The sequence below is a fragment of the Ranitomeya imitator genome, chromosome 3 (assembly GCF_032444005.1).
Source record: "Ranitomeya imitator isolate aRanImi1 chromosome 3, aRanImi1.pri, whole genome shotgun sequence".
Classification (NCBI taxonomy): domain Eukaryota; kingdom Metazoa; phylum Chordata; class Amphibia; order Anura; family Dendrobatidae; genus Ranitomeya; species Ranitomeya imitator.
In genome coordinates this window covers 463301060-463327251 of record NC_091284.1, presented here as the reverse complement: position 1 = coordinate 463327251, position 26192 = coordinate 463301060, and the positions used below count along the sequence as shown (strand labels likewise).

Here is a 26192-nt window from a genome sequence, read left to right as displayed (position 1 = left end):
TTACGGTCATGATCGAAAGCATTGGCACCGTTGAAATTGTTTCAGAAAATTCTGTATTTCTCCCAGAAAATTATTTCAATGAAATGTTTTATTATACACTTATTAATTTCCTTTGTGTGTATTGGAAAAGCACAAACAAAACAGAGAAAAAAAGGCAAATTGGACATAATTTCATACAAAACCCCAAATATGGACTGGACAAAATTGTTGGCACATTTCCAGAATTATAAGTAAGGAACTATGTTTCAAGCATGTGATACCCATTCAAATTCACCTCACCGGTGGCAATAACAGGTTTGGGCAACATGAAAATCACACCTGATAAGTTGACTCAATCTTTGCATTGTGTGTCTGTGTGCCACTGCGTATGGAGAACAGAAAGAGGAGACAAGAATTGTGTGAGGACTTGAAAAGCAAAATTGTTGAAAAATATCAACAATCTCAAGGTTTCAAGTCCATTTCCAGAAATATTGATGTTCCTTTCTCCATGGTGAGCAACATAATCAAGATGTTTACAACCCATGGCACTTTAGCTAATGTTCCCGGACATAGATGGCAGAGTAAAATTGATAAAATGCAACTCAGGATAGTCAGGTGGATAAGCAGGACCAATCAAGTTCCAAAGAAATTCAAGCTGTTCTGCAGTCTCAAGCTGCACCAGTGTCAGCGCGAACTATGCAAAGACATTTGAATTGAATAAAATGAAATGCTATGGCTTGAGACCCAGAAGGACCCCATTGCTGACACAGAGGAAAAAAAGCTAGACTGCAGCTTGCCAAAATGTACTTAAGTAAGCCAAAATCCTTCTGGGAAACTGTTTATCGAAAACGGAATGAGCCATACAAAAAAAAGAGCACAGTACCTACAGTCAAATATGATGGAGGTTCAAGGATGCTTGGCACCGGGTGCCTTGACTGTGTGCAAAGCATCATGAAACCTGAAAATTACCAAAAGATTTTCAGTTGCTATGTAGTGCCCAGTGTCATAAAGCTGGGTTTGCGTCCTAGGTCATGTGTCTTCCAGCAGGACAATGACCCCAGCAATGAGTCCTGATCTAAATCCCACTGAACACCTGTGGAGAGAACTTAAAATTGCTGATGGGAGAAGGTACCCTTCAAATATGAGAGAGCTGGAACAGTGTGTAAATGAAGAGTGCTACAAAATTCCAGTTGAGAGGCGTAAGAGGCTTGTTGATGGTATAGGAAGTGATTGATTGCAATTATTTATTCCAAAGGTTGTTCAACCAAATATTAAGTTGAGAGTGCCAATTTTGTCCTGCCCATTATTGGGTTTTTGCGTGAAATTATGTCCATTTTCCCTTTTTTCTCGTTTATTTTTGTGCTGTTACACATAAAGTAAATGTGTACAACAAACCATGCGTACTTGCAATAATTTTCTGTGAGAAACACTTCATTTTCTGGAGCAATTTCAAGTGTACCAACGCTTGTGGACATGACTGTACAGTATAATCCATCTACTATATAATTGTCTAAGGGTCACTTCCGTCTTTCTGTCTGTCTTTCTGTCTGTCACGGATATTCATTGGTTGCGGCCTCTGTCTGTCATGGAAATCCAAGTCGCTGATTGGGCGTGGCAAAATGCCCATGACCATTGCCACGACATATCAGCGACGGGCGCAGTCCGGTGGCAACATGGCCGCTCTTTCCTGCCCGCAGTCAATACCCGCTCCATACTCCACTCCAGTCAGCGCTCACACAGGGTTAATGGCAGCGCTAATGGACCGCGTTATGCCGCGGTGTAACGCACTCCATTAACGCTGCTATTAACCCTTTGTGACCAACTTTTTTACTATTGATGCTGCCTATGCAGCATCAATAGTAAAAAGATCTAATGTTAAAAATAATAAAAAAAATAAAAAATCATCATATACTCACCTTCTCGCGCCTTTCCCGCTCCTCGCGACGCTCCGGTGACCGGTCCATGCATTGCGATCTCGCGAGATGATGATGTAGTGGTCTCGCGAGACTGCTACATCATCATCTCGCGAGACCGCAATGCACTCTTGAGACCGGAGCGCGCGAGGAGCATCGGTAAAGGCTTCCTGGATCCACGGAAGGTGAGTATATAACTATTTTTTATTTTAATTCTTTTTTTTTTTTAACAGGGATATGATGCCCACATTGATATATGCTACGTGGGCTGTGCAATATACTACGCGGGCTGGGCAATATACTACGTGGGCTGGGCAATATACTATGTGGGCTGGGCAATATACTGCGCGTGCTGGGCAATATACTACGCGCGCTGGGCAATATACTACGCGGGCTGGGCAATATACTACGCGGGCTGGGCAATATACTACGCGGGCTGTGCAATATACTACGCGGGCTGTGCAATATACTATGTGACTTGTGACTGGGTAATAAACTACGTGACTGGGCAATAAACTACGTGACTGGGCAATATACTACGCGGGCTGTGCAAAATACTACGCGGGCTGTGCAAAATAATACGCGGGCTGTGCAAAATACTACGCGGGCTGTGCAAAATACTACGCGGGCTGTGCAATATATTACGCGGGCTGTGCAATATACTACGCGGGCTGTGCAGTATACTACATGACTGGGCAATATACTACGTGACTGGGCAATATACTACGTGACTGGGCAATATACTACGTGACTGGGCAATATACTACGTGACTGGGCAATATACTATGTGGCTGGGCAATATACTACGTGGCTGGGCAATATAGTATGTGGCTAGGCAATATAGTAGGTGACTGGGCAATATAGTACATGACTGGGCAATATACTACGTGGCTGGGCAGTATAGTACGTGACTGGGCAATATACTACGCGGCTGGGCAATATACTACATGACTGGGCGCAATATAGTACGTGACTGGGCAATTTACTATGTGGTTGGGCAATATACTATGTGGCTGGGCAATATATTACGTGGGCTGTGCAATATACTACATGGACATGCATATTCTAGAATACCCGTTGCATTAGAATCGGGCCACCATCTAGTAATGTTATATCTAATGTTATAGATATTATATTGTAAGAGGCTGCACTGTATCATGTTACATGGTGCATACAATTCTATGCTGTTGTTAAGTGCAAGAATAAATCTCAGCACCGCTCTGGCGGACACAGACAGAATAGGACCCCTGTGAAATAACAATATATGGGCCCTTTGCAATCCTATAGCTCATCATAATGCACAATTCAACATGAAATGCCGCCCTGCAGCTTGGGTCCCCATTTGGCTGCGCAGGTTGCGCCAATAGTGTGTCCGTTCCTGCAGTACAGAACTAAGATAAATACTCAATCGTTCTATTTTTATATCAACTCGTTCCATATTCTGATATACAGTAAAGCCTCATCAGTCGAGATGAGATGGAAACATAGAGTTTACATTGTACATTTTTAAACATTTATAATAATGTGTAAATGACTTTGTATGACAGTTCATCTTCTGTACACATCTGCTATGCATTAATACCACAATGAAGGAAAGGTTGCGCCCGAGGACTCTGAATTACTGTATCTCTCCCAGTCCACTTTACAGTCCTAATGGATTCATTTATCTTGTGTCCCTGGAGATATTTAAGTGGCATCCTTCAGAATGGAAATGCAGGAGGGACTGGGTCAAACTGTTTGAAGGTCTTCCTGCTTTTTCAGGCGTAAATGAACATCAGGTTCATTTAACTCCTCCAGTACCATAGATCGCAAAGTGCAGTGCAGTGTCTATTGTACCTATGAGACCCATTGTCCTTACATGCAGTCGCCCTGTACAGTAACATCTATTTTTGAATGTTGAAATTTCTAATATTCTATTTTTTGGTAGTCCAAGTGTTACATATTGCTAGATGTGCATCCTGGTTGTAAAAGTTAACTATTAGATCAACCTCTTCTGAATGTTTGTCTCCATTAAAATAAGAACACTTATACACACCTCTCTTGCCAGCCCCATTCTAATGGTGTCAGCACTCGCTCTTCAGAGGCTCACGTGAAGATGTTATGTTACCCAAGTCCTGCACCCAATCAGCTCTAGCTTCACTGGCCCGGCTTTTTGATGTTTAAGTAATCAAGAGGTACTGAGAGAGCAGCCGCAGCTCTGACTTCCTCTTGGTTACTTATTGATCCAAAGGCGGGGACAGTGACACCAGTGCTGATTGGGCACATGGCTCACATGTCATAATAACCGCACGTGAGCCCCGGGAACGTAAGTGCCAACACCGCTGGAATGACACTGGCATGTTAGGTGAGTATAAGTGTTTTTATTTTAATGTGGGCATATATGCTGATTGAGAAGGGGTTGTCGTAAAAGTGGATAACCCCTTTAACAGATTCCCTACCTTGGATGCTACCAGTACATCATTGAAGGGAATGACTTCCTGACCTTCGAGGTACTAGGTACACCATGGTGATTTTGCATGATTGCCAGTGGGTGTTCAGCTAACATCTTAGATGACACCCAACTCTCACTGCCAGCAGCAGTGCCTGAATCGCTATTGGCAGTTTAACAATAAATGCTGCTGCCAGTATCGATTGCAACATTTAGAAGGCAGGGGGAGGGAGCTCCCTCTGACCTACCACTCTGTGATGTCATCGCAGGGCCAACTGTTGCCATGGTGACCCAAGGTTGTCATGATGACATCCTGGTTACCAGGCTACGGCAAGCTTCTTAGTCCATGTGCAGAACATGGTCTAAGGGGCTTGTGTCAGTGCAGCAATGACCGTTATAAACAATTGCAGTCTGTGCACCTCTGAAAAGAAGGACAATGCTGAACAGAGTCCAGACGTAGTCCTCAGTAACTCTGCTGAATCATTATAGTGAATAGGTCTCTCATGGGTTTTATCTGAATCATATCATTTGAAGATTTAGATGCAATTCCAAAGTAAGTGCTCAGCATAGGGCCCAGGATAAGTGTGATCCAAAATGTTATGTACCGAAAAATGTTCCAAAAAAAAGCTTTAAATCAATCCACAAAAAAGCAAGCCCCCACTCAGGCCCATCATCTGTTAACAGAAATATAGGGGGCTTCCATGTTACTGGTAGTGCAAAGGCTCTGGAATGGTGAAATTGATCTATGCCCCCAAAAGAAATTCAGCAAATTGAGCTCCCAAATACAATGCCCCTCCTCTTCTGTTGGACAGAATGCCTAAACTGCATTTAGCATCCACATGTTTGGCATTTCAGCAGTGATGAGAGCTCGCCTAATTTATGGGTGCATATGTCCAGAAGTTTGAGCTGGCCATAACATACTGGGCACTACAACGTACAGGGCACTACAACGTACAGGGTAGATTTGCAATTTTCACTCAGCAACATCCACTGCAGCTTGTTTCTGGAAAACACACATGGAGTCAAATCACGCTTCTTCCCTCCCGAGTCTTGCCGTCTGACTAAGCAGTACTGTGCAGACACATATGGGGTATCTCCATGTTCAGCAGAAATTGTGGGACACATTTTTGTGCCATCTCTGGGGCTTTCCCAGTGGGTTATGGCATCCATAAACTATTCCAGCAAAATCTCACATCCAAAGTAGCTCTTCTCCCCTTCTGAGCTTTGCATTGTGCCTCAAAAGTAGTTTTTGACCACATATAGGGTATCAGTGTACTCAGGAGAAATTGCACAACAAATTATGGTGTCAATTTTCTTCTCAAATCCTTGTGAAAATTACAAAAAAAATTGTTGGGTGGAGATAGGTAGAGATTTAATACGAGGGAAAGTGAAAGAGTCATTGCGCATGATAATTGATTCAGATGACTCCAGTTGAGGTATAGGATGCAGACTATGCTGGTCAAGTACCAAAGACCAGAGTAAAACAGGTCAAGACCCAGACCTAGACAATGCCAGTCAAGAGTCAAGGACCAGCCTCCCCACTTCACCAGATCGAGGAGACTCTCGTCGGCTGTCAAGCACCAAAGATACTCAAAGAATACACAACCAGAGTGTGATGGACACTGTATCAGACTCACCACCAGAGATTGTATACATGTCCAAAGATGTACTGGGGACCAATGGAACTCCTGCAGTGGAAAGTGGACACGGCACAAAGTGTGCTGCAGGAGGAACAGGACCTGCAATCATGTGAGCACTGGGGGCATGATTCAGGGCTTAGCTAGGTCCCAGACTCTTAGCAGGGATAGTGGGACCCAGCAAAGCCAGGAGAATAGACAATAGAGCCGAGGTCAGACCAGAGGGCAGAGTGGTAACAAGCAGGTAACACGAATAGAGTGGTAAGGAGCAAGCTGGGGGCCAGAAGCCAGAGAAAGCAATGCAGTACCAGGGGAACAAACAGGCGGGAAGTCAGGGACGTAGCTCAGGTAGAACCAAGAGTAACACGGAAGGTACAGAATCAGCAGATGAATATCAAATGGGAAACAGATCGGGTCATACACAGAACAATCGTACAGAAGCAGGCAATATACACAGGTATACAATGGTCGGCTACTCTGCGAGGAATGGACGTATCACTGACAACGAGCATGGCACCAGTGCGGTTACTTATAGCCCTCCCCAAATCAAAGTGAGGCCACATAGGATTAACCCTAGAAGGACAATAACAGAAAATCCAGGCAGACGATGACACAGAGATTCTCACCTCAGCTGGTGATCGGAGGATGCGAGTCATCAGGGCCGTTGCTTTCAGCACAGACTCAGAGTACTGGAAGTGGGCAGGAGTAGGTTGCAGATGAGACAAGGCCTGACTGACACTAAAGCGGCCCAGAAAGCATTATTAGACTTTGTCAGGGCCCAGAAAGCATCAAAGGTACACTAGAGATTGTTTCTGCTAAATACAGCGTTCCCCTTTCCTGGTTAGACCAAGATTGGACTGGAGACCCCGAACTGATTTCGAGGATATATCTCTTGTAATGTACTAACCAATATGTCTCTATACTTTCTGAATATTGTTTTTGTGCAAATTATCTGTGATAATCATCTTTCCCGCATTGTTAAGTGAATAAAGTAGAAGCAGATTGTTGATTCCACCTGTTGTCTCTGTTGTTCCATTCAGATCACATGCATTACACTTCGTGCATGGAATCATTCATACAAATGAAAAAATTATCTACTCGTTGTTTGATTGTCTACTGTAAATGGAAATCATTTGTTCCTTCAACTCTACATAGTGAATACAATTTTTTCAATGCCTTTCCGCACTACACTGCCAATTATCTTCAAGTATAAATAGAGTCTTCGACTGAGTGATTTCTTGATACAAAGTGAATGATTTCTTACATGATTACTGTAACATGTAAGTGCTTGTCTTGCTTTGTGTATCGATAATTATTTTGCTCTTTAGTCACACAATGATCTACTCGGCAAAATTGACTTTTACTCATAACTAGTGATGAGCGAATACATTCGGCACTATTACTTACTCCCATAAAGAGTACACTCTTGGGGCTATTTGTTACTCGACGAATAATTTGGTATTCGTTTGTTATATTTGAGTTACCCACCAAGCAAGTTTGGCGCTTTATTTGCAGCCAATGAACATACTCGGCTTGCTTGCCAATCACAGTAATGCTGGTGTCAGCTTTGGTGAGTCATTATTGTGATTGGCTGGCCTTACAGCGTCATAAGGGATATTTAATCCCTGCCGGCGCCATCTTGTGCACATTGCAGCCGGAAACAGCGTAGGGAGAGTGTAGTGTGAGTGTAGGGAGTGTGAAAGGAGCAGATAGGGAGAGTTGGTGATTCCTAAAAGCTTTTTTAAGAGCACATGAGGGTGAAGATTAGTTCTTTGTTAGGTGGAGATAGCGTAGGTAGAGATTTAATATGAGGGAGAGTGAAATGCAGGTACCTGGGTGTTATCACATTATCATTGCAAGTACATGCTGCAGATCTTTGCTAGTGTGCATTTTGTTGTAGAGATTAGGAACAGACTGTGGGATTAGGGAGAGATAGGCAGGGTGTCATTTACTAACTTAATATACAAAGCAGCTCTTTTTAGAGCGAAAAGATATTAGTTAGAACTAGCATATACTAAATCAGTTTTTTGGAGCTACGTAATATTCCTGCTTACCAGCATATAAAAAACCTTTTTTTTTACAGCTGAATAATATTCATCAGTGCCAGCATATAGTAGCATCCTTTTTAGAAGTTAATTGCTAATAAATAGTCCTTGGCTATTGCTTAAATAGCTAATATTTATCTAGCAGTTGTGTGACTGGCGCACAACTTGATGAGCTACAGAAATGTTACTATTTACCAGCTTTCTGCTGTTGGTGTGTCTCATAATGGCGATGCAAAAAATAAAAAAATTTCTGTTGGTTAAATAAATAGTGTCTCTTTATCTAGCAGTTGTGCAACTGTTACAAATCCTGCAGAGATACACAAACGTCACAATTTAGCAGTGGAAATAATTTTCCTTAGTCTGCTGAGATATGAAAACGTGACTATTTACCTGTAATTTCCATGAGTCTGCTTTTACCGTGTGTAATAAAGCTGATATCTGAAAAAAATAGGCACATTGTGCTAGATACAGGGAATTTATGCATAACACCACTGTGAGGGTACATGTGGAAAAATAAAGCCAGGAATTTTACCCACACATCCCTTTATAAAAGGAAAATCCAACATAATTCCTCTGTTAGGATACGCCATATACTGCTTATATACGCAGCACCGCAGTTTGTGGGTGGAATGCCTGGGTACAAAATCTTTGCCTGAGGGTGAAATCACTGGCCCTTCCCCTGTGTTACCGCCTTCCGAATCTGCTGTCCAGAAAGCAGACACAGATGCCTGCTGCCCTGTTAGCAGCGGGTTAATCGTCCACAACGAGCAACAGAGAATGTTCATTTATTAAGAATTAAGAATATCCAGCTTAAAACATGAGAACAGGATCAATCTGGTTTCTGAGAGAGAGAGATCTGCTGTGAGTCCTTCTGCTTCAGCTCCACACAAGAAATGTGCTCACAGGGAAGGGGGAGGAGGAACATCCTGTCTGTAAATGAGGACTCTTTTTTTTTTTTTAACTTTGTTGACATGTGAACAATATGCATGCAGATATATAAATCACATCATATTAAACAAACAATAGTTGTTGCAATACATACAGATCAATATGCATTAGGCCAACACCCCCACTCAACAACTACTTATTCTGTCAGTCCCATAGTGGTTCTCAATTCTTGGAACCTAGGTCGTGGCAATGGCTTGGTCAGAATATCAGCTAACATTTTATCAGTTTCACAATAAACAAATTGAATTACACCACAATCTATTAAATCACGTAGATGATGACATCTGACGTCTATGTGCTTAGTTCTAGCACTGATCTTTTCACTGCATGCAAGTTTAATGCATCCTTGGTTGTCCTCATATATCACCGTTGGCTGAGTTAACGGTTTACCAAGATCGTCCATCAGTTGTCTTAGCCAAATGATCTCCTGACTTGCATAGGCTGCGGATACATACTCAGCTTCTGTAGATGACAAAGCAACAGACACTTGTTTTCTACTAGACCAGGAGATTGAACTTTCTCCAAGTTTGAATACATATCCGCTTGTGGATTTACGATCTTGCGAATCACCAGCCCAATCTGAGTCAACATAGCCGGTGAGTTTTAGATTTCCTGCTGCAGATATTTTTAAATTTACACCTTGTGTCCCTTTTAAATATTGGAGAACTCTTTTAACGGCATTCCAGTCCTTTTGGCGCGGTTTCTCCACATATCTGCACAATATTCCAACTGCTGTTGTAATATCCGGTCGAGTTGTAGTTGATATATATAGAAGTGCCCCCACTGCCTGTCGATATTTCTCATTGTTAGGCAACAGGTCATCTTCTTCCAGTTTCAGGTAGGATGATTCCATTGGCGTTGATACACCTTTGGCTTCCGTCATTCCGAACTGATCCAAAATTGAATTAATCTTTGCACTTTGATTTAAAAGAAAACTTCCATCTTCCTCTCTCTGGATGTGGATTCCTAGATAATATGTCACATTTCCTAGGTCTTTCGTTTCAAAATGCTGGTTCAAAATGTTAGTAATTTTCCCAATTTCAGCTTCTTCTTGATGAACTACAATTACATCATCCACATATAAGAGAATATACATCCATTTTCCATATGTATATCTCATGTACAGGCATGGATCCGCTTGACCTCTTTTAAATCCTTCTTCTAACAAGACTTTGTTCATTTTAGAGTTCCATGCTCTCGCCGATTGCTTAAGACCATAAAGAGATTTTTGTAGTTTGCAAACAAGATTCTGTTTACCTTCCTTTACATAACCTTCAGGTTGAGTCATGTATAAGTCCTCCTCAATGTCACCATTTAAAAATGCAGTTTTGATATCCAAATGTCTGACAAACATCCTTTGTACTGCAGCTACCGCCAACAATGCTCTAAATGTTGTCTGCTTAGCGACCGGGGAAAAAGTAGCATCATAGTCTTTGCCATATTTTTGAGAATATCCTTTTGCGACCAACCTCGCTTTAAATCTGTGGACTTTACCTTCAGAATCATATTTGGTTTTAAATACCCATTTACACTTATTTGCCTTTTTATCCTGTGGTAACTCAGTGAGTTTCCAAGTTTGAAGTTGATGAAGCGAGTTAATTTCTTCATTCGCGGCATTGATCCACTTTGTTCTTTCATGGGCGGGTAGTTTCTGCCTCAGGCAGTGTCTTCACAATGTAGGATAAACGTTTAGCTGGTATTCCTTTGTTTGATCTTGATGACCGTCTAATTTCAGGTTCACTTAGGCCTTTTGTTGTTCCTTCAGTGGCTGAAGAGTCCAGCCAGACTTCTACATTCTTTTCTTCGTTGTCTTGTAATTGTGATTGAGATTGTTGTTGTTGCTTCATCTGGACTACTGGCATAATGTCATAAAACTTGGGTGACACGAAGTTTTCATTAAACACTACATTTTTACTTATTGTGACCTTGTTTGTCTCTGGGTGTAAAATTCTATAACCTTTCTGGGTTTCACTGTAGCCTACCAGGATGCCATCCTTGGCATGAGATTCCTACTTAGTTCGTTTTTCTTTGGGAACATGTGCAAATGCTTTACCTCTGAAAATCCTTATGTGTTGTAGTTTTGGTTTTGTACCATTCCATTGCTCAAATGGAGTTTTCTCTGTCGCTTTACTTGGTAGTCTGTTCTGAAGATAACAAGCCGTCATAATAGCTTCGCCCCAATATACTGTAGGCAAATTTGCATCAAATAACATACTCCTTGCGCTTTCACAGAGTGTCCGGTTCCTTCTTTCTGCTACACCATTTTGCTCAGGGTTGTATGGTACAGTAGTTTGAAATATGATTCCATTTTTTTTTAAAATGTTTCATTACTTGTATACTCAGTTCCATTATCTGCACGTAAAGTTTTTGGCAGATATATAAATCACATCATATTAAACAAACAATAGTTGTTGCAATACATACAGATCAATATGCATTAGGCCAACATGCCCATAACCTACAGTTGCACAGACTCAACAGTCAGCAACCACGTCCAGTTCATTGTCCCAGCGCAGTGTTCAGTTGTTTTTTTGTCAGCATACAGTTGTGCTCAAAAGTTTACCTACCCCGGCAGAATTTTTCCTTTTTTGGCCTTTTTTTCAGAGAATATGAATGGTAACACCAAAACTTTTTCTCCACTCATGGTTAGTGGTTTGATAAAGCCATTCATTGTCAAACTACTGTGTTTTCTCTTTTTAAATCACAATGTTAACCCAAAACCTCCAAATGACCCTGATGAAAAGTTCACATACCCCATTTTTTAATACCGTGTATTGCCTCCTCTAACATCAATGACAACTTAAAGTCTTTTGTGGTATTTGTGGATGAGGTTCTTTATTTTCTCAGATGGTAAAGCTGCCCTATCTTCTTGGCAAAAAGTCTCCAGTTCCTGTAAATTTCTGAACTGTCTAGCATGAACTGCGTGCTTGAGATCTCCCCAGAGTGGCTCAATGATATTGAGGTCAGGAGACTGAGATGGCCACTTCATAACCTTGGCCTTGTGTTTTGGATCGTTGTCATGTTAGAACTTCCAAGTACACCCCATGCACAGCTTCCAAGCTGATGAGTGCAAATTTGCTGATAACATTCTGCATTCTTCTTTCCTTCAACTTTGACCAAGTTTCCTGTGCCTTTGTAGCTCACACATCCCCAAAACATAAGCAATCTACCTCCGTGCTTTACAGTAGGTGTTCCTTTCATCATAGGCCTTGTTGACGTCTCTCCAAATGTAATGCTTCTGGTTGTGGCCAAAAACTCAGGTTTCATGGCACCTGCAGGCCCTCTGATAATGTCAAGTGAGTGCCACATAATGACATGGTGGTGGTGGCGGGCGAAGCCCAAAATTCAAATGGGTGTGTTTTAGCTGTCATTCTAAAGTGATGGAGAATATGTATTCCACAATCTAGCTAACAATTTTGAATGAGGGAGGGACCTCCCAAATATAGGAGAGCTCTCCCAATGTATGATACAGGACCACCTGAGGGCCCTTCTCAAACTCAGATTTCATGGCACCTTCTGGCCCTCTAAAAATGTCAAGCGAGGGCTGCATAAGGACGTGGCGGTGGATGTGGTGGTGACGGGTGAAGCTCAAAACTCAAATGGCCATCTTTTAGCTGGCATTGTGCAGTGATGGGGAATATGTATTCCACTATCTAGCTAGCAATTTGAAATGAGGGAGGGACCTCCCAAATGTAAGAGTGAGAGCCCTCACAAATGTTAAAGGAAAACATAAAGCCAAAATGCTCAGTGTGAACATATGGTAAAGGGGAGTTTTTAATATTTTGTGTTATGTACATGTAATTATGAAGCAAAAAATATTTCTTAGCATTTTTCCCTTTAAAAACAAATTTAGGTTTGCTTTGGTAAGTCTTTTTATAAGTCCATAAACCCTCCACTATCATCTGACAACATTATTCCCAGATACCATATTTGAGTCAGAAAGACATGACGGCATCTTCTCCAAGCTGTTCCCATTTAGTTTTAGCTCTTTCCTATTTCAGCTTTTTTTCTCATTCCCCCAGACCTGTTTGTTGGGTCCAGCACAAAAATATTTGGCTTTCCCATTGACTTGCATTGGATTAGTTATTCGGTACGAATACATAGATATTATAAACTAGATGGAGGCCCAATGCTATTGCATCAAGAGGACGGAAATGTCACGATGGGGGCAGGCATGCGGCACTGTTGTTGCCTAATGGCATCCTGTGATAATCTACTTTTTCATCAGGGGAGTCATGTGCTTGATGCCTACGCTTATATGCATTGTTTTTGTCCCAGCGAAGCTGCTCGTCTTCAAGAGTCTCATTTGCCTTTTGTTGTCTTCGACGTTCTGCCTTTGCTGCTTTTCTTTCATTGTCATTGGCGTACTTTTTATGAGGAGCCATATTGGAGTTGATATTTGCTTTTTAAAGGGGTTTTCCCACGAACAAAAGTACATTTTAAAAATTGTTGTACCGAACATACCACAGCTCCTGGGAAGGGAAGGAAGCAAAAGACAATACTGACATTACAACAGGAGATCACAGAGGATATATTTTTTGAGGTAAAATATTTTTTAAAAACAGTCAGTGAAATATTTTACCTCACAAAATGAATCCACTGTGATTCCCTGCTGTAATGTCAGTATTATCTTTTGCTTCCTCCCCTGCGCAGGAGATGTGGTATGCTCCGTACATAGTCAGACACAGTTAATTTTTAAAATGAGCTTTCATTTGTAGGAAAACCCCTTTAACGTGACCAGCTTCCTCTGCCTGTAGACACGTCGTGCATCTGCTGCCGGGATCAGCCGAATGATTCACTGCACCTGCGCGTAATTCACGCAGGTGCAGTAAATCAGACCGCCGCCATCTTTGTGCAGACAGGGGCAGTCACATTAAAACTGCGCATGCGCTCATCCTGTACAAAGATGGCGGCATTCGGTGAATCATTTGGCTGATCCCGGCGGCGGCATGTTCACGACGGTGTTCCGCTGGTGGAACCGCGCAAGAGGCTGTGTGAGTGTGTGAGTGTGAATGTGAGTGTGAGCATATGAGTCTGAGTGTGTGTGTAAGTGAGTGTATGAGTGTGTATGTGAGTGTGTGTGTGTGTGTGGTGCATAAGGCGTATAGAGTGTGTGTGTGTAGTGCGACGCTGTTCCGCTGGTCATACCACGCAATAGGTTGGTACCAGTAGCAGTTTCCATATTGAGACACCCATCCCTTGTGTCTCCCAATATGGCGGTCTGTGAAATTCCTCCACTTGGAATTGTGGCATACAGTGACATCTGGACAGAAAAGGAAATGAAAACATTACAAGGCATTTACATAAATAGATTATTTGTGTTGATTTTCCCAAATCCGAATATTTCACTATTCGCTCAGTCATCACTGCTCATAACAAATCTTATTTTATTTACTCACTTATATAGCGCCATTCATTCTACAGTGATTTACAGACATCATTATCACTATCTTCACTGGGGCTCATAATCTAAATCACCCCTGAGTAAGGTTTTGGAGCGTGCGTGGATACTGGCCAACCTGGAGGCAACCCACACAAACACTGGGAGAACAGTTTCTCCCCTTTCATGACCAAGTTCTTCCCTCTCATCTGTTCTATGGGTTGATAGACAGGAGCACATGTAAACAATTGTGACAGCGGTGGTGGAGACAGCGTCATGTGATGTTTTTACCCCAAATTCCACCAATTACTTTGGTAGTTACTTTGAATCTTTTTTTTGTACGTTATGCTTTTTTATATGTTTTTTATTATCCATTAATATTGACAAATCTTTTTGCTAGTTCAGTTTTTGCTTGTGTTTCACTGTTTAATATCTAATGGTGAAATGTATTTTCTAACCCTGTTAAGATAATGTTTGGCTACTTTAATCCACAATTGTAACAGATTGATTTTCAGTGTACTTACAGTGTCACATTTTTCACACTAAATACCAGGTGAAAAAGACACTTTAGAGGGAAGTGATGTTCGGCTTCCTGCATGTGGTGATGAGAGAACTCAGTTGGATGACTTCCACTACTTACTGGTAGTCCGCGCAGTTTGTCCAGACCGTTTTCCTGATGCTTTATGTCGATATGTTGAAACTTTGTCCAGTGACCTAGAATTTCGTGATCTCTGCCCAGGCATTAATAACATAGCCGGTAAGTAAAGAAGAGTCCTGGAAGATGTTAACTCCTTATATTTGCTTGTCAGAGAATGACTGTAAATCCTATTGTAGTAATAAACATTTGTGGAAGATTGCAGCAAGATAATACCAATAATGATATATTTCATAGATACTAAAATTCATCTTTTATAAAATTATCTGCTTTTTTACTGTTCTAGTGTGTAAATTAGTCCATATAGTCTGCAGGTAAATGTCATTTAAAAAATGTGCGTGTGACTAATTCAAAGTGAAAGAGAAAATCTATATATATAATTGTCTAAGGGTTTTTCCGTCTGTCTGTCTGTCTTTCTGTCTGTCCTGGAAATCCCGCGTCTCTGATTGGTCGAGGCCGCCAGGCCTCGACCAATCAGCAACGGGCACAGCGACGATGATGTCATAATGGTTGCCATGGCGACGATGATGTCATAAAGGTTGCCTCGACCAATCAGCGACGGGCACAGCGACGATGATGTCATAAGGGACGTAGATATCCCGCGTCTCTGATTGGTCGAGGCCTGGCGGCCTCAACCAATCAGCAACGGGCACAGTATCGACGTAGATGTCATAATGGTTACCATGGCGACGATGATGTCACAAAGGTTGCCTCGACCAATCAGCGACGGGCACAGCGACGATGATGTCATAAAGGACGTAGACATCCCACGTTTCTGATTCAGCGATGGGCACAGTATCGACGTAGATATCATAATGGTTGCCATGGCGACGATGATGGCATAAAGGTTGCCTCGACCAATCAGCGGCGGGCACAGTCTGCCGCAAATTCTGGAATCATCATGGTCCATATACTACGGGAACATGCATATTCTAGAATACCCGATGCGTTAGAATCGGGCCACAATCTAGTAAAGTTATATTTTTCCTTCAGCTGCTTGGTTTTAGTCATCGGGTTGGTACCTGGGGCTGTCGATAGAAAGGGTTTACTAATCAGTGAGCGCACTGTAATCACGGTCACAGCTCTTTGACTGATATCCGGTCCTGCACACACTGCGAATCAGGATTTCAGTCAAGACGCAATGGGCATGATTATAGCGTGCTGACCATTCACCAGCCCTGATACGGTCACAGGTTCCCTTTAAGAGCACTCACATTTTGCATGCGCAGGTAAGGGTTGAATTAGTTATTAAGGGAAATGAACTAAGGTCGAAAACCAACTACATTTCTTTTTGTGATAGATCTTGCTCTTGTGTAAAGTTTTAGCCTTTCTTAAACTAACATAAAAGAGAGGTATCGCGGCTTGGAAAGTTAACTCTAGTCTTAACACATAACTCAAGAAAAATCAGCATTCTGTTTTCTGATATTTTCAGATACATCTCCAGCTTTCAACACTAAGGCTGGGGTCATAAACCTGGTCATACACAGCTCAATTTGCCTTTCATAACTGGTTGTTAAAGTGGCATACATTGCAAAATACCGTATTTTTCTGACTATAAGATACATTTTTGTTCCCCCAAATTTTGGGGGAAAGTGGGGTGCGTCTTATAATCTGAATCTGTGTGCTGTGCTGTAGAAGAGGGGGAGCAGCTCTGGAGTGGTGTCAGGGGGCTGGAGTGGGCTGACTGCTGGCTGCAGACAGCAGGAGGTCCTGTGCTCCCGCTCATTAGCATCATGTAATATTCACTGCACCTGCTGTCCATCACCTCGGTGCTGAAGCTGCCTGAGTTGATTCACAGGGGAGCAGCGAATATTACATGTGCCTGCATCTCCCCCCTCCCATCATGGATATGGCCCGTCACTCTTATATGCCCCCTCCCCTGTGCTGCTGGCCGGCACATGATAAAATAACAAACACTTAACTCACCTTCTGATGATGGCTCCGTGCTCACAGCTCTTTTGTTGTGCTTCCTGTGTCTGTGCTGACATGATACATCTGATCATGTGATCGGCACAGCACAGTGATGACATCACTGTGTGCCCAGGTCACATGATCCGATGCCTGGGAAGCAGGAAGCATAACCGAGGAGCTGTGAGCACGGAGCCATCATCTGAAGGTGAGTTAAGTGTTTGTTATTTTATCATGTGTCTTCCAGCAGCACAGGGGGGCATGTGTCTTCCAGCAGCACGGGGGGGCATGTGTTTTCTAGCAGCACGGGGGGCATGTGTCTTCCAGCAGCACAGGGGGCATGTGTCTTCCAGCAGCACGGGGGGGCATGTGTTTTCTAGCAGCACGGGGGGGCATGTGTTTTCTAGCAGCACGGGGGGCATGTGTCTTCCAGCAGCACAGGGGGGCATGTGTCTTCTAGCAGCACGGGGGGCATGTGTCTTCCAGCAGCACAGGGGGGCATATAGTGACTGGGGGGCCTGTACCTGCCAGCAGCACAAGGGGACATATTGTGACCAGGGGGGCATGTGCTTGCCAGCACAGGGGAGCATATAGTGACCCGGGGTGCATGTGCCTTCCAGCAGCACAGGGGGGCATGTGCCTGACAGCAGCACAGGGGGGCATGTGCCAGCACAAGGATGGGGGTTATATAGATACCAGGATGAGGGACATATGATTTGTAAGACGGACACTGGTATTATAAGACAGACCCCCATTTAACATAAAAAAAATATTTTTTCTCTTTTTCTTCACCAAATTTGTGGGTGAGTCTTATGGTCCGGTGCGTCTTATAGTCTGAAAAATACGGTACATGCAATGATCCGATGTACAAAACACCAGAACAAATAAGTCAAGGGGTATAATCTCTATGACAACCAAAAAAGAAAAATAACCCTAAAAAATACCTTTTAATGAATAATACTTAAAATCTCATAGATCATAAACACAAAATAACTACCAACATCATAAACACCAGTTCTGTGTGGGGTATGATAGGTCGCTGGAGTACTGCAGGAACTCTTTTAGTGAAGAGACATATTCCTGACTAAATCCCTATTTATCACCCTAATGGAACTCACGCCTTCCTGACAGCGGAGGTTGGCACCCTAAAGTACGATGTGGCGCCCCCACTCAGCGACGGCTGTCCCTTCTTGCCCTAGTCGGGCCCTAACAACTACCCATGCCCAAACCCACACACCATACACACAACTATCCAGGTCATGCTGTGAATGTAAAAAATGATATAGAAGCAGCGCAAAATGTATTGCTGCAACAGCTAGAATAAATATAAAGCCGTGCACAATAATATGTACCCTATCAAAAATATACTCTGTACATTAGAGGCCAAAAGAACTAGTGTAATTTATATTCATCAATAGTAGTTTCCAAAATCTGTATAGTAATGAGATATTTTTCAAGAATACAGATATGACCTCCAAAATCTGTAAAATGCACAACATATAAAAAAAAAAAAAAAAAAGTACAGATGAGCAAAAAAAGTCTACTAAGGTACAACAATTGGAGACTATAGTAGTATTAAAGTGCTCTTGTGCAAATGACATTATCCTACCATCATAGTTGGCAAATACAGTATTTAAGCTATGGCCTAGTAATAACCATAGCAGGCAGAAAACAGAGGCTTCAGATGAATGAAAGTTGTCAGTGGTTACTCATAGCCGTAATATTCTGTTTGTTACCATTTATTGTTGAGCAAAAAAACAGAGACTAACAACAATAAATTATTGTGACTATCTATATAGCACCATAAATAACATGTCTATATGCCAAATTGCAAACATGCACAAAAGAAAACGTCATGTTGAGCCATATCATTGGTCTCTCATGGCCACCACGCCATAGAATAAGGCGCTTAATATACTCCTGCCATAATGAGCCAGGCACAGTCTGCTATGATTAGAAAGTTTACTTATCTGAATACATATGACTCAGTGTGTCCCATATCACCATCCCTACGCGTTTCGCCCCTTCCCAGTATAGAGGCTCATCAGGGGACCATTTGGGATATAGCAGCAATGGCTTCAGAAATGGATGTGGGGATCCGATGTACATCATGTATTAGCTTAAAGGAGTTGTCCACTACTCAGAAAACCCCTTCTCACCAACTATGTTTTTCGGTGTCAGCTACATTCCAGCTGTGTTGGCACTGGGTTTCCTAGGGTTCATGTGATATTGTTGTGACACGATCCCTGTAGCCAATCAGCTGCTGTTTCACTGTCCTTTCCTTCAGACATAATTGACATTCGTAGGAAGTCAGAGCTGCGGCTCCTCTCACTCCCTCTGGATGTCAGTTACGTCCGAACGAGGGGTAGATGAAACGCTTGCTCATTGGCCGCAAGGATCATGTGACATAATAGTAATGCAAGTCTTGAGAGACAGTGCCGTCACTGCTGGAGCAGCATCAGCACCGGAAGTGAATAAAAGTGATATTTTACTATGTGGAAATATAGTAAATGGGAAAGGCTTGTACAAATAGCAGCTTTTAATTTCAGTTCTTAGAATCTATAGAATAATGTACATACAAATATGTAAATAGGTAAAAAATATTACGAGCTTACGCTATAGGAGTCAGTGTTATAGACTGTAGACAACGCCTGCTTTTGGTAAATGCATTGTCCTTCTGGTGTATAATAAAATGCCCAAATAATACAATCATATACTGCCCAAATAGCATTAATCTAATGTGGCAAAAAACAAGCAAAATAACGTTAATAAATATTTGCATCTATCTTAAAGGGAATCTGTTAGCAGGCTTTTGATTTAATCTTAGGGCAGCATAATATAGGGGCAGAGCATCTGATTCCATGGAAGTGTCACAATGCAATCAGTGTTTTATCAGCAGGAAATTATCAATAGAGGACTAGGTCTCACTTGGAAGTCAATCCAGCTAATTTGTGTAACTCCACCCCCCCCCCCCCACTGATTGGCAGGGTTATATAGAGCTCAGAAATCAGATCACTTCTCTGTCTACAGTAGAGAAAACAGCTATTACATCAAAACTGCACCAAACAGTCCAGTAAATGATATATCACTGGAATCAGGCTCTCTGCCCCTATGGCATGTTCTCAGATTAAGTAGCAAATATCTTCTGCCAGATTCTCTTTAAGTGACAAGACAGCCATCAGGTCAAGGGCAAATATACCATTGGTGAAACCTGTGCAAACCATACATGGGTTCAAAAGGTAAGGGGACCCACTCTCTCCTTCAAAGCAGGTGTGTATTATGATGAGCTATTGAACTTCACAGGGTTCATATATTCTTCTTCACAGGGGCACTATTCTCTCTGGGTCTGTTCCTGCAGCAGGTCTAGTGATCCTCAGCATGGAATTGAACTCAAAGCCTTTAGGGTCATTAATACCTCTTTAGTAATGCTCTGTGCAACTTTAAAGATTGTACTGCTCTATAACACCTGTTCGCATGCGCATGTTCAAAAATAACTACCCACGTGACCACTTAGCACGCAAACATTCACACATTGCTCACTCATTCACATGATAATGCATGCTCATCCATATGGTTCTAGAGGTGAACTATCAGCTACACAATGGATTACACCTATTGACATATACGGTCATGACCGGAAGTGTTGGCACTCCTGAAATTGTTCCAGATAAGTAGTTCTGCCAGAAAGTTATTGCAATTACATGTTTTGTTATATCAATGTTTATTTTCTTTGTGTGTTTTGGAACAACACAAAAAAACAGAGAAAAAAGAAAAAATGGACATAATTTCACGCAAAACCTCCAAAATTAAGGGAAGAAAATTGTTGGCACCTTTCCAAAATTGTTGGTAAACAACTTTGTTTAAAACATGAGATGCTCGTTCAAACTCACCAGTGGCAAGTAACATGTGGGGCAATATGATAATTACACCTGAAGCTAGATAAAAAGGAGAGAAGTTGACTCAATTTTTACATTGTGTGTCTGTACGTGCCACTCTAAACATGGAGAACAGAAATAGGAGTAGAGAATTGTCTGAGGAAAAATATCAACAATCTCAAGTCTACAAGTCCATCTGCAGAGATCTTGATATTCCTTTCTCCACTGTGCACAACGTAATCAAGAAGCTTACAACCCATGGCACTGTAGGTAATCTCCCTGGACATGGACGGCAGAGAAAAATTGATGAGAGGTTGCAACTCAGGAAAGTCCGGTAGGTGAATAAGAAGCCCCAATCAGGTTCCAAAGACCAGAATTCTAGTTGAGAGGTGTAAGAAGCTTGTTGATGGTTATAGGAAGCGATTGATTGCAGTTATTTATTCCAAAAGGGTATGAAACCAAATATTAAGCTGAGGGTGCCAACAATTCTGACCACTTTAGGTGTTTTGTGTGAAATTATGTCCAATTTGCCATTTTGCTCTTTTTTTGTGTTCCAATACACATAAAGGAAATATACATGTGTATAACAAAACATGTAATTGCAATAATTGTTTTTTAGAAACACTTAATTTCCTGGAACAATTTTAAGGGTGCCAAAACTTTCGGCCATGACTGTACATGCACAGAAATATTTGTAGTTAGCTTTGGAGTAGATGGCTGCAGTATATATGTCTTTCTTTGGAGTCATTACTCCTACTGAAGAGGACTGACCATGTATTTCATCCCCTCTGCTTTATCCCCACAAATTAGCTATCAAGCTAAATACTCTTTTATTTGTATAACTAAACAATTTTTAGATTAGATCTAGTATAACAGACATTTGAAATTCTCCTGGACAACTCTGATGGATCTCAGCACCTGAAAATTAATAGCTCAGAATCTGAGATCTGAGATCCTTTGTCGATATCAGGAGGACAATATGAGACCTGTTAAATTTATTTAAAAAGATACATAATCAAACATAAGAAATAAGAATAAAATAATTATTACTGGAAAGGCACCAGAAAGGAAGAAATGTGGAGCTGGCCAAATGGTGACCCCTTCATTGTGAGAGGCTGCGCCTTCTTACAACTAATTCTACATGCACACTTTATGTCCGTTATTCCTTTTGTGTATTCAGTGGCAGCGATTCATTCCTGTGTCAACTATTTAAAAATTTTTTCTTTCTAGCACTGGAGGAAAATACATTTGGTATTTTAGTTCTTGAACCTTCTAACAGAACCCACCCACTTTTCCCGGGAGGAGCTCTCATGCGACACAAAGCCAAAGAAGCCATTTGCCATGCAGCAGAGGTAATGGATCTAGGCTCTTGGTTCCTTGATTGGACTCAAACATAGAACATGGCATGAGTAGTACCAAGATGAATGTAATAGCATTTGTTTTGAATATTATTAAGTGTTCACAAAAAATCAGAGTGAACCATGCTGCTGGGACTGGTGAGCCATTTTAACAATCAGGAGGGTACAGCTGTGCAGAGCAAAAGAATGACTGAGAAGTTGAAGACGTGACTAATGTATTGACTGGGGAGGAGAGCAATTACTGTACAAAAGGTGAATCTATATATCCAGATAGTGACCTGGTCCTAAGTAATGAAAGTGGACGTGGCATTAGGGGGGTGTTTTCTCCATAAAAGAAGTATTCCTATCCAAATTTTTGTTTTAATATATTGCAATTATCATATCATATGGCACTGTGTACTTAAAATTGCTTATTTTGCCCTTTTAGTCAGTTAATTCTTCTCTTTTCCATTAGGTTTATAAAATCACCTAAAAAAATGACTAGCGGGATGACTCAAGCAGGGACAAGAGACTTCTTGTTTCTACATAAAGCTAAGAAGGATTTAGCTGGTCTTTTTTAATCACATGATGTTATAGTCCTTAGGGAAAAGAGAAGAATTAGCCAGATATTAAGGCAAAATGAGCAATTGTACAGGTGCATCTAACAAAATTAAAATATCATCAAAAAGTTAATTAATTTCAGTTCTTCAATACAAAAAGTGAAACTCATATATTATATCGTCATTACAAACAGAGTGATCTATTTCATGAGTTTATTTCTGTTAATATTGATGATTATGTCTTACAGCCAATGATAACCCAAAAGTCATTGTCTCAGTAAATTAGAATACTTTATAACACCAACTTGAAAAAATTATTTTAAAATCTGAAATGCTGACCTACTGAAATGTATGTTCAGTAAATGCACTCAATACTTGGTCATGGCTACTTTTGCATCAATTACTCCATCAATGCAGCGTTGGCATGGAGGCGATCAGCCTGTGGCACTGCTGAGGTGTTATAGAAGCCCAGGTTGCTTTGATAGCAGCATTCAGCTCGTCTGCATTGTTGGGTCTGGTGACTCTCATTTTCCTCTTGACAATACCCCATTGATTATCTCTATGGGGTTATGGTCAGGGGAGTTTGCTGGCCAATCAAGCACAGTGATACTGTTGTTTTTAAACCAGGTATTGGTACTTTTGGTAGTGTGGACAGGTGCCAAGTCCTGCTAGAGAATGAAATTTCCATCTCCAATAAGCTTGTCAGGAGAGTGAATGAAGAAGTGCTTTAAAATTTCCTGATAGACAGACGGCGGCGCTGACTTTGGTCTTGATAAAACACAGTGGACCTACACCAGCAGATGACATGGCTCCTGAAACAATCATCATCAAAGTCCCAGAGTCTGGAGAAAGAGTGAAGAGACAGACAATCCAAGCTGCTTGAGGTCTAATGTGAAGTTTCCACAATCAGAGATGGTTTGGGGAACCATGTCATCTGCTGGTGTAGGTCCACTGTGTTTTCAACATATATACAGTATTAGAAGGGTGCTTCGGAATGGTGCCCCAGACGTATGCAAGCATCTGCCATTAAATCCCATTGTAAATATAACATACTTTCAAGAGGTTGTTCAATGTAACATAATATGCAGAGTAAGCTTACATTATTTTTCATAATTACAGTATATTTCTCTTTTACCAGCATTCATTTTAAACAACATAATGTGAAGATGTTCCGATACATAATAATTTTGTTTTTTTCCTGAGACTCTTGAAAGATAATAATTAAGTTTATTTCATAGTTTCATATAATTCATTATAATGATCTGAAATGATGAATCTGCTTTCATACTCTGTGGTAGGTAATATATTAGTGAGACGTACATTGTAGATAGCAAAGTGCTGTGAATCAGCATGACGAAATGCTTCCTGTTAATCTGCATCGTCTTGTTTTATTTATTTTTATGCTTGGCATTCTGCACCAGTATCTTGTGCGTCACACAATGTGCCCTTGATTGAAATAACCACATAATGCAGGGGAATCGGTGTTAATCTCGAAGCTTTCCATCTAACTGAAAAGATGTACATAACAAAATTACTTGTGCAGGATGATATCCATTTTTGGTATAAACCCTTGACATTATTTTACAACACTCGCTTCCTATATAACTATAAAGCATATTATCTTTTCCCGCATGGATTTAACGAGTTGTCCCACGAACAAAGTACATTTTCATCAACAGATCTTGGAATAATAATACGTTCCACAATTAGATGTGTTAAAAACAATGCTCCTGTGCTGAGATATTATAAATATTATAAATGTGCCCCGGCTGTGTACTGTGTAATGGCTGTGTCTTATTGTGTAAGAACATTTTTTGCACATACCACAATGGGAGGAAGCAAAATAAAGCATACAGGCAGGACAGCACAGGATCTCAGAGGATTCTTTCTGTGGGGTAAAACATTTCTCTGTCTGGTTTATGATAGGAGTGAGTATTTCTGCATGTTTCCAGTTCCCTGAGCTGATCAGAAATCAAGTCAGTGAAGTAGGTGCTCCAGCTGTTGTTGAACTCATGTGTCACTGACTTGATTTATGGTGAGCTCAGAGTGGTAGAGATGTGACAGAAACACTCACTCCTGTGCAAAAACAGGCAGGGAAATGTTTAGCTTACAAAAAGAATCATGCTGCCCTATCTGTATAAACTCTTTTGCTTTCCCCACTGGCCAGGATATATGGTTGATTCAGACCATGTTCCTGCACAGTCAGGCACATCCATTAAGCAGCAAATAACAGGGGGAGATTTATAAGATTATCTCTACACACGAACATTGTTTTAACACATCCATTTGCAGAACTTATTATTATTCCAAGAACTATTGATTAAAAACTTGTTTGTGGGAAAACTCATTAAAGGGAATCTGTCAGCAGGTTTTTTCTATGTAATCTGAAGATACAAAGCTGTAGGGGTTAAAACACAGATTTCAGCAATTCCTCTCTTATCAGGCTTGTGTTTTGTTTGCTTACACTCAAGTTTTGTTTTAGCATCAGTAGATTATATTGCTTTGACTAGCTGGTCTGTGAGCACTGGTCCGACACGCCCCTTCCTGTGATAAGCAACTCACTGTCTATGGACTTCCTCATTTCGGCTGTATTGCTTAATCTATAAACTCTGATTGTGTCAGAACGGCTGCTCCCAATAATCTAAGTGATACATAGTTGGATTCAGCTTCTCTTTGCCTTCATCAGGATGTTCTCAGGTAAGGTAGCAAAAACCTGCTGACAGATTCCCTTTAAGGCTTATGTACTTTCTTCTTAAAACAGTCATCCACATGTCATTCCTTCTTTCACAAATCAAACCCTATATTTAAGAAAGCCCCTATGGTTTACTATCAATTTTCCGTTACTGGAGTATAGCTCAGATCCAATCTACAATTATAAAGTCAGTTATGAACCTGCACACATCTGTTTTAGGCTTGTTATCCCTCATCAAGGTTTGGAAAACTATGAACATATGGAATGGAGAATGGCATGGGGTGTAACCATCTGTATTATTATTTTTTTGCCCCTATAACCACCAGTATATTCTGCAGTGTAATTTACATTTCCAATAAATATCCCTGTAATTTGTGCCTTGCCAATGAAATACACATTTAAGGAATTTGTTAAGGCCTGTACTCCACTTTTCTGGGGAAATAAAGTCGCCCATTTTAGTGGATGCTATTTTCATGCAAAAGTTGTGTTTTTACTATTTTGCCATGTTTTTTAAAGTGATGTAAAAAAATGAGGGAAGTTTAATGGGAAAGTTAATGCCATAAAATGTCATCAATTATAACACATGTAACGGGCTTGGTGGTAGAACCACTGTGCCAAAGCCCTAGGAAGACCTGGAGGGGCATGACTAGGAGCCTCGCCCAATCCAACCATGGACATGCAGCAGCTAATGACACCGCAGTCCATGGAGAGACTAGGGAGGTGATCCAGGTGCTACTCCAGGACTGACCTTGGGTAGATGGCGGCTGACCCCTAGGAGTGGATAGCTGTAATGGCCTGGGACAATGTCCAACAGATGCGGGCAAGTAGAGTAGAT

At 41.3% G+C, this 26192-nt stretch overlaps 1 protein-coding gene across 1 annotated transcript in view; it reads left to right on the top strand.

Moving 5' to 3' along the window:
* The window catches only part of LOC138671660 (uncharacterized), a 967572-nt gene that overhangs the window by 743404 nt on the left and 197976 nt on the right, over positions 1-26192 (top strand). Inside the window, exons 83-84 of the mRNA XM_069759831.1 lie at positions 14884-15087; positions 21999-22120. Coding sequence (XP_069615932.1) covers positions 14884-15087; positions 21999-22120 — 326 coding nt within the window. The remainder of the gene's footprint in view (positions 1-14883; positions 15088-21998; positions 22121-26192) is intronic.